The 12,930-nt window shown below is 39.0% G+C and overlaps 1 protein-coding gene across 5 annotated transcripts; it reads left to right on the plus strand.

Moving 5' to 3' along the window:
- Nucleotides 1–136: 136 nt before the first annotated feature.
- LOC137130077 (uncharacterized) lies at nucleotides 137–12,420 on the plus strand. 5 transcript variants are annotated; one of them, XM_067509771.1, is made up of 10 exons: nucleotides 137–217; nucleotides 878–1,409; nucleotides 3,344–3,856; nucleotides 4,262–7,887; nucleotides 7,967–8,234; nucleotides 9,093–9,281; nucleotides 9,377–9,469; nucleotides 9,565–9,760; nucleotides 9,928–10,135; nucleotides 10,231–12,419. In XM_067509771.1, exons 2-10 carry the CDS (start codon nucleotides 923–925, stop codon nucleotides 11,518–11,520), a joined length of 6,870 nt encoding a protein of 2,289 aa, XP_067365872.1. In that variant the 5' UTR covers nucleotides 137–217; nucleotides 878–922; the 3' UTR covers nucleotides 11,521–12,419. The 5 variants fall into 5 exon arrangements, with proteins under 5 accessions (XP_067365872.1, XP_067365870.1, XP_067365873.1 ...); XM_067509769.1 differs by having other exon boundaries at nucleotides 141–221; XM_067509772.1 differs by having other exon boundaries at nucleotides 141–221; nucleotides 4,262–7,878.
- Nucleotides 12,421–12,930: the final 510 nt, after the last annotated feature.

Genomic DNA, 12,930 nt, shown 5'->3' on the forward strand with positions numbered 1-12,930 from the left:
TAAGCTTGTTTAGCGCAGTTACTTAGTACTTGGCATTACCTCGCATTAAAACGGTGGGGTAGGCGTATGTAGCGGAGTGGATAATGGACGAGTAAAAAAACATCAATTCCCATGATTCCTTTGCGGCGTTTGTTTGGCCTGACGTCACAATGTCTGCAGCACCTCCGTGCTGGCTTTGTGCGAGACGACGCTGAGATGTTTGGGCGGACAAGTCAGCGTAGGTAACCTAATGTCAGCCTCCTCCTGCATTCATATAGATAAACGGACGTGTATGTAACCGGTGTACGTAGAAAGTGAGTGATTATTTAGTATATTCGGCCAGAAATGCCTTTTTTTCACACAGATTTGACCGCAAATCAACATATTTCGGCTAACTGGGCTAACATTATCAGTATATTTGTTGTGATATGTGGCTGTAAGGGAGGAATTAACGTGATTGAAGGAAATTATCAGCAGCCTGGAATAGCATTGTCATTATCAAATATTGAATTTGGGCTATTCCATCCTCCATCAGCTGCCCTCCACAACCATCGGTCGTCTTTTGTAATACAAATGTTTCAAGCCCATTCATTCTCTGCTTTCCCAGCTGTCGCCGTGATAACAAAGATGCTGCTTACCGCTGTTAAAAATATACCTCTGTTAAACTCCTTATAAATTAGTCTAAAACATATAAATGAGCTGAAAATATATTTAAATAAATGTGTTTATCTAAGTCAAGTTTTCTTATTTGGCAGACGTCTGCAGCTGTCACATTAGGAATATCATGAGCCTTCGGATTCATCATGTGAACCTTAGAAAAAGTAATATTACGATTTCATTTTTATGTTTACTTGTGTAATTAAAAATTATTGTGTTTCTGTTGCAACTGCTTTTGTAGAAACACATGAACAAGTGCATTTGAGAAGCCAAGAAGTAGGGAACCATGGAGAGTACTATCCAGTCAAACAGTGGGCCAAACCCTGTGACCACAGCAACCATACAGCAACCACCAGACACTGGGACTGAGGCTGAGCCAGCACAAAGTGAAGCAGATGCACAAGAAAAGAAGGATACAACTGCAGCTTCTGTAGAGACTGAAACAGCAATCACACCACAGGAAAATGAGACTCGGATGCAAACAGAAGAAACACCTGCAACTGTGGCAGTCACACAAGCTTTGGAGAATGAGACCGATGTTCAGCCACAGAGTGAGCCCTCAGAAAACTTTGGAGAGATGGAGATAGACTGTGCTTCAAAGCTGAGTGTTTTCACAGAGCCTGATACAAATTCAAATTCTAAGCGTGATGTGCAAAAGGCAAAGAAAGAGGATAAATGTGTTCGTGATGGTAGGAAATATGTTCCTTCCAAGAAGGCCATGATAGACCCTCTGAAGATGGACATGTCAAAGCCATTGGTGATGCCTCTCACATGTGAGTATTTTATTTTGTATGTTTTGTCTATCTTTATCAACTTCTGTATTGTTACATCATGTAAACTACTTCCAATTATATGTACAACCCTAATTCCATAAAGGTTTGGAAGATATGTAAAACATAAATAAAAACTGAATGCATGATTTGCAAATCTCATAAACCCATATTTTATTCAGAAATAACATATCAGATGTTGAAACTGAGACATTTGAACATTTCATGAAAAATAAATCTCACAAAAGTTGGAAGAGGGTGATGTTTACCGTTTTGTAGCATCCCCTCTTCTTTTAACAACTTTCTGTTTTCTATTGGTGAAACGTCTGGACTGCAGGCAGGCCAGTTCAGCATCCTGACTCTTCTCGTGTGAAGCCATGCTGTAGTGATGGATGCAGTATGTGGTTTAGCATTGTCTTGATGAAATATGCAAGGTCTTCCCTGAAAGAGGTGTTTTTTGGATGGGAGTGTATGTTGCTCTAAAACCTCTATGTACTTTTCAGCATTGATGGTGCCTTTCCAGATGTGAAAGCTGCCCACAACATAAGCGCTAATGCACCCCCACACCGTCAGAGATGCAGGCTTTTGAACTGACCTCTGATTACAAGCTGAATGGTCCCTCTCTTCTTTACTACATAGGACACGGCGTCCATGGTTTACAAAAATAATTTCAAATTTTGATTCATCTGACCACAGAACAGTTTTCTGTTTAGCCTCAGACCATTTTAAATGAATGACATGGTGACGTTTCTGGAGTGTGTTCACAAATGGCTTCTTCTTTGCATGATACAGCTTTAACTGACATTTGTGGGTTTCACAGTGAACTGTGTTCACAGACAGTGATTATTGGAAGTGTTCCTGAGCCCCTGCAGTGATGTCCAGTAGAGAATCATACCTGTTTTTAATGCAGTACTGCCTGAGGTACCAAGATCACACGCATCTAGTTTTGACGTTTGGCCTTGTCCCTTGTGCAGAGATTCCTCCTGATTCTCTGAATCTTTTGATGACATTTATACTGTAGATGGTGGTGATCATCGAAGCCCTCACAATTTTACATTGAGAAACATTTTTCTGAAACTGTTCCACAATGTTTAGATGCAGTTTTTCACAGATTTTTGAACCTTTGCCCATTTTTACATTTGAGAGGCTCTGAAATGCTCCTTTTATACTCAGTCATGTTAGTGACCTGTTGCCAATTAACCTAATTAATTATTAAAAAAACATTTGTTTTTGATTTGTGGCATTTACTTTTCCAGCTTTTTGTTGCGCATCTTCCAACTTTTGCGAGATGTGTTGCTGCCATCAAATTCAAAATGAGCTAATATTGTCCATAAAATGGTAAAATATCTCAATTTGAACATCTGATATGTTGTTTATGTCCTATTGTGAATAAAATATGGGTTGATGATATTTGCAAATCATTGCATTCTGTTTTTATTTACGTTTTCACATCTTCCCAATTTTTCCAAAACGGGGGTTGTATAATCGCTTAAAATATGAATTGTGTATTTAGCAAGCGTTCATATGGGTAGCCCATATAGGACAGTTAAAATTTTTGGTTGTTTTGTTTTTTGTTTTTTAAATTTGGACTTCCCATGTAGGAAAGTAAAAAAAAAAGCACTATTATCATCAGATGATGCCTAAGTTGTAGAATAGGTAGAATCTACTCATATTTAATTTTTTAATTTACTATTTTCTAATATTTCTCCAAGACAGATATTTATTTACCATGATTAGGAATGAAAGGACCTTTCTGTTTCTTAAGCCACATTACTTATCCTCCAGGCCACTTCTTATTTACTTGGATGGAACTGCAATTGCCCGAGAGACACATTTGTCTTTTACCAAACTTTTCTATCTTCTATTAATAATTATTTATTCTAATATGAATGCATCTTACATGTAAACTTTCTGCCTCTCACTCTTTTACCATCTAGCATCTCAGCTCTCACTGCAGTGCATTGAGTGCCACATAATCTTCAGTGATCACAAAAGCAAAGAGCGTCATCTAAAGTCAAGCCACCCAGCAGAATATGAACAATGCATACTGAGGAATGCCCTTTTTGCTTGTTATGTTTGTGACCGACATTTCACAAACTCCATAGAGCTCATGGCCCACCAGAAAGCCCACATAGAGAAGAAACCCTTCAAGTGTCCAATCTGTGGTCAGGCCTTTAACAAGTCATCAGAGCTTACTCTTCATAAAAAAATTCATTTTGGCCGGGATGGTTATGCCTGCACTGACTGTGGCAAACCATGTAAAACGCTGACATTGCTGAAGTATCACCGCCGCACACACACTGGAGAGAGACCATATGTTTGCAAGGAATGTGGAAAAAGGTTCACGATGTCAAAAGCTCTCCAGAAACATATTGTGTTACACTTCTCAGAGGTACCTGAAGGAAATGAGGAAGACATGACAGCAAAGGCACAACTGAAAAAAAATGATGGTAAGAAAAATTTTACTCAGATTTCTTATCATTTGTGCTCCAAACTGTAATATCTCAACACCTATTTCATAGGTTTGCATGAAACTTTGTATAGACATTTGCAAAATGTAAATGCTTTGCTCATCTCCTGACTTGTGTTTTAGTGTCACCGAGAGTGATTGTCAGTTCTTGTTTTGAAAAATATTTCTCGAAGTATTCATTGGATTGCCATACATCTCAAGTCTTACCAACCCTAATTGTAATAAATTTCAAACAGTGAATGGTGATCACATTACTTAATGTCTAGTTGCTCTTTACTTAATTTGTAGTACAACACTTTGCAAACTTGCAATTCTAACTTTGGTACTGTTTTGCTGTTTTTGGTTTACCACAAGGCATCACAGCTTTTTCTATTATTATCTTTAGGTGCCCCTATAGTAAAGTATTCTTGTTCCATATGCAAGGCTACTTTCAAGAGTACCAAGACACGACTACATCACATGAAAACTAAGCACAATGTGTTGCCTTCTGCAGCCAGTAATGACCTCCCAGTTGAGCAGCAAGTGAAACCAACTACACCTATTATAACTCCAATATCAATTTGCCAACCAGCACTACTACAGGTGGAGCCCAATGGACCTCTGCAAAAAGTTGATGCCAATATTGACACAGAGCAGATATGTAGACTCATCGAATCTTTAGGCAATGTTCAGAAAGTGAACCAAGTTGTCATATTGGGGCAGGTGCCTCCTCATGCCCCACCACTGGAAGTGCAGCAGATAACACAACCAGAAGAACCAGTAAATTTGAATCTCAGTCCACCACAGATAGATTTCATAGGTCTGCAACAGTCAGAATTAAAGCTAACTGAAATAAACTCCTCAAACAACCCATGTGATTCAATGGAGCAAACAATTATACTGGAACCCATTACACCAGATGGACAGTTGGAAAACCCTTCTTTCTCAGAACTAGCTTCCCACATAGTCACAGGTGAAAATATAGAGGTAACACTAATTCAGACTGAACAAATACAGAGACCTGTGGGAGAGGTAATGCACCAGATCTTTCAACAATCTGAGCTTAGTGCAATTCAGTCTGACCCTGTGAATGAAATAGTTTGTCAGAATGAGGTAGCTGATTTCAAACAAGACCTTGAGCAAACAGTCATATTAGAACTTACCCCTGCCTTGATACCAACGGTTGAGCTGGAACAATCCCAATCAGTGCCACAAAATGAAATCCCATCCTCCTCGCTGGTATCAACTACTGAACTAGAGAAGACTCCTGGCAATACTCCAGATCAGACTGTATTAGATGAGCAGGAGCTCAGCTTGTCAGTCCCCCCACTCATACCTACAGTTGAGTTAGAGCTGACCCCTCTACAGACAGAGCAACAGGACCTTCCTACCTGCCCTTTGATTCCACCGGACACACTTACACAAACTCTAAGTGAATCTCAAACCACTCCCAAAGAAGTAGTTGACTCACAGATTCAAACAGTTAATCTAGATGAGGTCCACTGTGTGATGAATGCAGCCACACTCCAAGATGCACAACAAGAACCATCTGAAAATTTACAGGCACAAGAGGAGAACCTGTCTGAATTGGACAACAGTTCTGTTAAAGAAAGGGTTCCATCACAGGAAAGCAAACAGGTGCCCCAGATTACAGATTTACCAGTGAATGTAATTTCAGCTCAAGAATTAGTAAAAGTGCGCAAAAGAAAGCCACCTAGAGCATTTATCTTTCAAGGTTATATGCAAGAACTAGTTGGATCCCTGTACAAAGATGATTTACAGGTTGATGTGAAACCTGCCAAACGCCAAAGAACAAAAAAGTCTCATCTTGTTGTTAAATTTGGTCCACAAAACCAAGAGAAGAAAAACAAGAAACAAAAAAAGCCCTCACTGCAGCATCAGGCAACAGAGGAAGAAAAGATCAAAACAAATGTCCCAAAGAAAAAAATAACATCACAGAAGAAGGGAAGAAAGGAAAAAAAAGACAAGATGGCAGGACAATTGGTATCTACAGCCAAAATAAAATCAATTTCATTAACCCAGGTCCAACAGGTGCAACAAATCAAAGAGGATGCAAGGAAAAATAAAATAAAAAGGCAAAAAGAAGAAGTGAGGGAAAATGTGACACACATAAGTGAGCATAAAACAGCACCCATGCCTGTATTTAAAAAGAAAAAACAAGCAAAGATTTTGCAAAAAAATAAGCCTAAAACCCAAAATGATATTAGGAGAAAGAAAAACCTGGCAAAAGAGGAAAAAGTTAATACAAAAACAACTGCAGCTTCAGCAGATGTATCTGGTCAACAAATAACACAAGAATCTCTGCTTCTACTAAAAGGGCATAAACAGCCCCAACTGAAAGTTCACAAGCTAGACCCTGCAAAAGCTTCAGGCAAAACACAGAAGATGTCACCCCAGGATTCCCAAACAATGTGCTACCAGAGTAAAGACAAGAAACATCCAACCAGTGAGCCTACAAATAATCTCAAAGCAGAATTTAAGAAAAAAGGAGGAAGGCCCAAAAAGAGCCAGAAAGCTCTTTCATTGTTGTCCTCTCTACAGGTATCTCGTCAACCACCTGAGACGCTACCTAACAAGCAAAAGACCACCAGGAAGCGTAAAGCCTCCCTAAGAGTAGAAACTGAAGGGGTAATAACTTCTTCTCATTCCAAACGTGCCTTAGAGTGTAAGGACTGTGGAGAGAGATTTAGTGAAGTCTCATCCCTCCAGAAACACAAGGCAATAGTGCATATTGTAGAGAGCCCTGGTCTTACTTACACCAATGGCAACATTTTTGAAGGGGTCTCAAAGTTGGATCTTTACCAGCTTCCAAAACAGCATGATAAAGTTGTTGGGGTGATGAATACTGCTACAGACTGGGATACAGAACCAGAGATGGCATTAGAAGACAAAGAGCGTAGTGTGTCTTTTCCAGCTTTGATTCCATCCCCATCTTTACCTCTTCCTGCTTCAGATGTTGATGTGAGCATCTATGATAAGGCTGGAAGTAAAATGGAAGCAAATGATCAATCTCATACCTCTCCAGAAGGTACCTCACCATCTGATGAATTTAAAAATAGTGAGGCCTCTCAAAATGTTTCATCTGATTCTGCTGTAAGTGCCTCTACTCAGATAAAGAGTTTGGAGACAGGGGAGCCAATAGAATTAGACATCTCCAACCAAGAAGTTGGTTATTCAAAGCATGTCAACTCAAAATCTGAAGACCAGGCTATTACAGGTGAAGACATTAAGGAGGATTTACTTCTCGAGGTAGATGTAATCACTGTTGGAGAACAGAATGAAAGAGATGATTCAACTTCTTTAGTAATTATACCCCAAAATGAATCAAGGGGTGACTGTAATTCTGATGGTGGAAGCAGTGAACCACTTTTAGCACCTGGGATAGATGATAAAACAAGTGAAAAAAGTCCTGCTTCACAGACTGTGTCATGCTCCACACGTCAAGTAGAGATCAAGGAAGAAGAAGAAGAGGAAGAAGAAGAAATGTTGGTCCAGATGAAGAAAGGAGGGGAAGGAAGTGTAACTAGAAATGCTACAAGAGGTAAGAGACGAGGAACAGGAGGTAGAAAACGCCGTGTGATGTCAAAGCATGTTTCAGATACAGATAGTGTCAAAGACACAGAACCTGAAAAAGAACAAGAAGAATCTCAATTAGTAAATGAAAAACATGCAATTACTGATTCAGAATTTGATGGCACAAAGACTTCACAGCCAGAGACCATTCCTAATTTTGATGACAAACCTGCTGCCACTACTGCATGTTTGCCGTCAATACCCTCTACAAGGAGGGAGTCTCAAGAGGAGTCTCCTGCAGAGGAAGATGTTTTTGAGTTGGAATCCGTTACCACTATTGTTGATGAAGTAATCGATGAAAGACGACTGCAAGAGGAAAATGACAGGGAGTCCGACCAGTCTCTATGCATCATAATGGAGGAGTTTCTCCCTTCTGGACAGAGAACAACTGCTGAAAAAGAGCCATGCTTGTTGACCACAAGGACCAATGTAAGACATGTAAGCTGTACCAACAATTGGGGTACATTTACAATAAATTCAGCATCGCAAACTTGAAAGTTATTTTTTTTCATTCTAGGGTTTGGACATTGCTGAGAATGAAGTACAAGTCTCTCGGAGCAAGGACATTAAGGTGGAAGAGAATATCTCAGATCTTTCTCTCGCTGCACCCACATGTCAAAATAAACTGAGTGTTGATGTGCAGCCACAGCACCATCATGACATAAGGACTGTTCTGGTGAAAGAAGAGACTGCTCTTGTGCTGAATGATGCTCAGGCCTCACAGGGCAGCGGACACATCAGGTGGAACGTGGAGCCAGTCAATAATAAAAACACTGCTACACCATGTAAGTATAAAAGAGCATAGCTCAGTTTAAAACTAAGAGGTCAACGTTTAGGGATATAGTTATTTATTTACTTTTTACAGTTATTTACCTTTTAACTCAAAGTTAAATGTGAAGATCAGTACAGTTATCAGTTTAGTGCATTTCTATAGTGCAATAGCCAGTAGGTTATAGGCTTAGCATTGCATAATTACTTGAAGCAGGGAAGGAAAGCATATCGTTGTTTGGTCATCACGCTGTTGTTTTTGGGAGCCACATTGAGAAAATGTTCCTGCCATTCTGTTGGTGGGTTGGAGTCTTGTGTTGTTGACTCTGAAAAGTGTGGCTTTGGAAGGTTGCTGCTATAATAGCTTAGTAAAAGAGTGATGCTTTGTGCCCCATCTACATCAAATTTGTACATTTTAAACAATGTTTTAGTGCACAAAACAAAAGGTAACCCATCGAAACCACCTTAGCAGGCTATGCGCACACCCCACAAGATGCCACACCCAGCAGTTAATACAGCAAAACATAACTTCACAATCTCTGTATGGCATGTTAATTAGTGTTCTATAGAGGTGTTCTCATATATATTTTGAAACTTAGCAGAGAGACAGGCTACTTGTTTTACTTTCTTTACTAAACTAACTGTCTCATATCTGCAGCTTACCTTACATTACAAGAGAATAGCTTCAACATTTACAAATGACATTAGAAACTGAATGAGGATTTTTAAAATGTAAACCGGTTCTTATAATCCACTTCATACTGCTAAAGTGTACACTTCAGGTCTTTAGCAGTATGTGGTGGCAAGTTTACTGTGCAACTCTTTCAGGGATTTACAAAATTAACACATTTTTGGGGGGGGACTTGTGTTTTCAGCAATAGAGAGTGAGGGGACATCAAGAGATTGTTGTGTGAGCCCTGAGTTCAACACCAACCAGTGCATCTTCTACCCAGTGAAGGAGGAGGAAAGGGAGGTTTTACTGGGAGCTGCTCAGACCTGTGGAGGGAGTTTAAGTCCAGAGGGGTTTAGTGATGTCCTACAGACAGACCTTCAGGCAGTAGATAGTATGTTACGTGACTCTTTCCTTTTTAGTTATATTCTCAGTATTGCATCATGTATTGGAATAACTTGATTTTATTGATGAATATTTTATCAACAGATGAAGAGACCTCTGCCACACAAGAATACCTGGAAACACGAGTGAGAAGACTGGTGTCAGAACCAGATGTCAGTGACTTTCCAGATAGACAAGGTGTGTTCTTTAATTCAGATTGACTAAGTCACTAGATTAAAATTATTTAGCTATATGTCAATATTGCTGACAGTCAGTGGCTTATGAAATAACAGATCTTGGAGCAGAAGCAAATGCTGAAGTGCTCCATTCCCCAGACCTCAGAGACCTTCTTCACCAGAGTTTGGGTGAAGAGGATATGGATGATTTTGGACTGTCTGATCCTCATCTTGACTCTGAAGCAGAAGTGATGGCTTGTTTCTACAAGAACCAAACCAGCAACAGATCTCAGCCAGATCAAATGTTACACAAGTACAGTAAAACTAAAGTATTATAATTTAATAATATTTAATGGGAAAATTAAGGACAAACACTGAGTTTTGGATAGTAATGTGTTATAAAACAAATCTAGTCATTGCAAATATGTTAAATGTTTTAGATGAAAATGTGCTAACTCTGTCTTTTCCCCTCTCCCTTAGTTTTCCAACTTCAAGTAGTCAACCTGAAGCCCAAAGAGATGAAAAAAGGACTAGAGAGCCCATTGATTACTTCTGCCAGTATTTTGGTTGGGATACCTGGGTAGAGATTGTCAATTGCACAAATATACTATCCAACATGCCTAACACAATCACAGCCAGAGAGGTTGCACAGTATGTCGGGATCCACATTGCAATGGGAACTCTGAAGGTTTGTGTTGCTGTTCTAATGATGTCTTAAATGATCATTTTTCTCCCTTATTTAGATGAAAACTCTGTGTGATTTGGTTGTTTTCTGTTTTTCAGTTTCCCAGTCTAAGGCTGTATTGGGAAGACTTGACTAAAGTGCCCTTGATTGCTGAGGCCATGCCCCTTTCTCGTTTCCTCGAGCTTTCTCGCATTTTGAAGCTAGCTTATCCTGCAAAGGATGCTGTCAACAATAATGCTTGGGAAGAGAGACATGATGGTGACTTTCAAAGTGTGCAGCAAGGTAAAACTCTGCTAAGCAGGCCAAGTGTAATTTCACAGCACAGTGATAGGCAGAGGCAAGAGGACATGCAAAATGATTTAAGCTGTTCAAAAACACAAACAGATCCCCTGTGGAAGGTTCAGCCTTTATTGTGCCGTTTCAAAGCAGGGTGTGAGTCACTGAGGAGAGAGGGTGATTATGCAGTTGACCAATATCTACTTCCTTTGATAGGGAAGATTCACAGTAACAAGCTGTCTCTCTACAGCACTACATTAATTGGATTTGGTGGTATGCTGTTAAACGTGGATCTCAAATTGGATCGCTCAGACAAAGAAGACGCCATAGAAAAAATGGTCCCAAAAGGTAGTATGCTGTTTCTTTGTAAACAGGAACTCTCCACCCCTGCAATGCTAGAACGCCTACTAGTTGCTGGGGTTCATGGTGCAGGTAGGGTAGGAGGAGCACGTGGACAGATTGGGGATGAGTTTGTGAGCTCAGATGGGAAGCTGATGTTACGCAGATCACACTGTGGATTCATACTTTCTACTGCAGGAAATGGCCAAAGGAACATGGCTGCTCTCATCGACAACTTCGAGAGAGCCCAGATGTCGGCTCGTCTCAACAGAGATTTGCTAAATCTTTACTCTATTCCCCTCACGACCACAGCACCAGCCTGCTGGCCTAAAGCAGTGCTTTGGTACCTAACAGATCTGGCACTGGTCAACTCCTGGCTCCTGTACCGTCAGGACTACAGGGCAGCATCTGCACCTTTGACTCTTATGGCCTTCAGATTGGAGGTGTCCAAGGCTTTGATCCTCTCTAGCGGCTCTGACACACAGGACTCAGTTCCCCCTCAACCCCCCCTAGACACGGCACATACAACAAATGAAATCCCCAATCCCAGGCTGATAGAGGAATGTCCTCTGCCAGATGCAGCTATTCGGTATGATGGTGCAGGCCACTGGCCAGAGCAGCTTGGAGAGGGAGAAGGGGGTAGGTGTCGTTATGGAGACTGTCACCGAACATCTCGAGTACTATGCCTTAAGTGCTGTGTGTTTCTTTGTATCTCACGCAACCACAATTGCTTTTTGAATTTCCATAATCAAGGAAGTTTGGGGAAAGAGTAGTCTTTGCACTTTTTTTTATCATCTTACTTTCTGGTGTAGAATATAATTGTGCTTTTGGTGTATGTAGACCCAAATATTTAAAAATGGTATTATCTCCTCTGTCCCTACAACTTTTGAATGATGCCTCTCAGTGGCAATATTATTCTTTTGTTGGACTTTAATGTTGCAGATAAAAAAATACAAATGCTTTGTGATGTTGCTTAGTATGTCATTGAGCAAATGTAAAAATGAATTTGCCTTTAGAAAGAAATGTAAAAAGTTGGGAGCAAAGGTTTGCATCTACTTATTTTGAAATGTCAGAGTAAAACAAAGATTTTTATTGATTTACATATTTAATCCACATTAAGCTAGTACAAATTCCCCTTAATGAGAAATTAATTAAAGTTCAATTAAATTAATTTATTAATGGGGATGCAAACTTTTGCACTGGTGTAATTTTTATTATTTTACTATTATTTGTTTTTTAGACTTCTGATGATAAAATGACACTTGTACTAGCTCTTGCATTGTTATTATTATAATTGTTATGTTAGGTTTTATAATATAAAATTAACATTGATGCAAAAAGTTGCGTACTACTTTATAAATTAAATACAGTTAATTTTCATACATTAATTTCTGAAGAATCATTTTACTAGCTGAATGTGGATTAAATGTTATGTTGATAAAAAAAACATTTTTTTTTGCCATTTTGAAATAAAGGGATGCCAACCGTTGGACCCAACTGTAGCCATACACTGTGTTGCAAAAGAAGTGTAAAATATGATTTTAATTTTGCAGCTACCATGGTGTCTTTTACTATTTATTTTTACCTGACATATTGTACATTCCATGATGAGCTTGTTTTGGCTCTATGAATTAAAATTATGTATTAGAATTTGAGCAACAAATAATAATAAAATAAAAAACTGATGTAAAAAAATTAATCCACTTTTTTTTCAACTTTAATCAAATATTTATGCAATGCCTCTATCACACAGGAGACATTTTAAGTTGTTTTTATTAAGGAATTAATTCTACATTGACAGTATGTAAAGATTTACATTTAAAAACATTATCCCAAAAATACAATTTGCATCACTGACTATACCCACTATTTATTGATATTCTATTCAAGTAGATAAAATAACTTTTTAAACTTAAATAACTCATACAAATAAGATACTATTTGTAGGTGTATGAAACTGGATGGGCGAGGGAGGGAAAGAGTATTCACTACAGTGACTGAAAATTACAGTAAGACTTTCAGATCACGTGACAGAAATTAACCATAGAATCAAACTGAGTAGAAGCTAAAGGTTCTAAACCGTGTTTTTAAAGGTATGCCTGTATTGTTTTGTATGTTATCTGATGATCTTAGCCGGTGTAGTATATTAAAAGGGGTGCTATGATATCTAATCGGTCATAATA

Source organism: Channa argus, chromosome 7 (assembly GCF_033026475.1).
Source record: "Channa argus isolate prfri chromosome 7, Channa argus male v1.0, whole genome shotgun sequence".
NCBI classification, from domain to species: domain Eukaryota; kingdom Metazoa; phylum Chordata; class Actinopteri; order Anabantiformes; family Channidae; genus Channa; species Channa argus.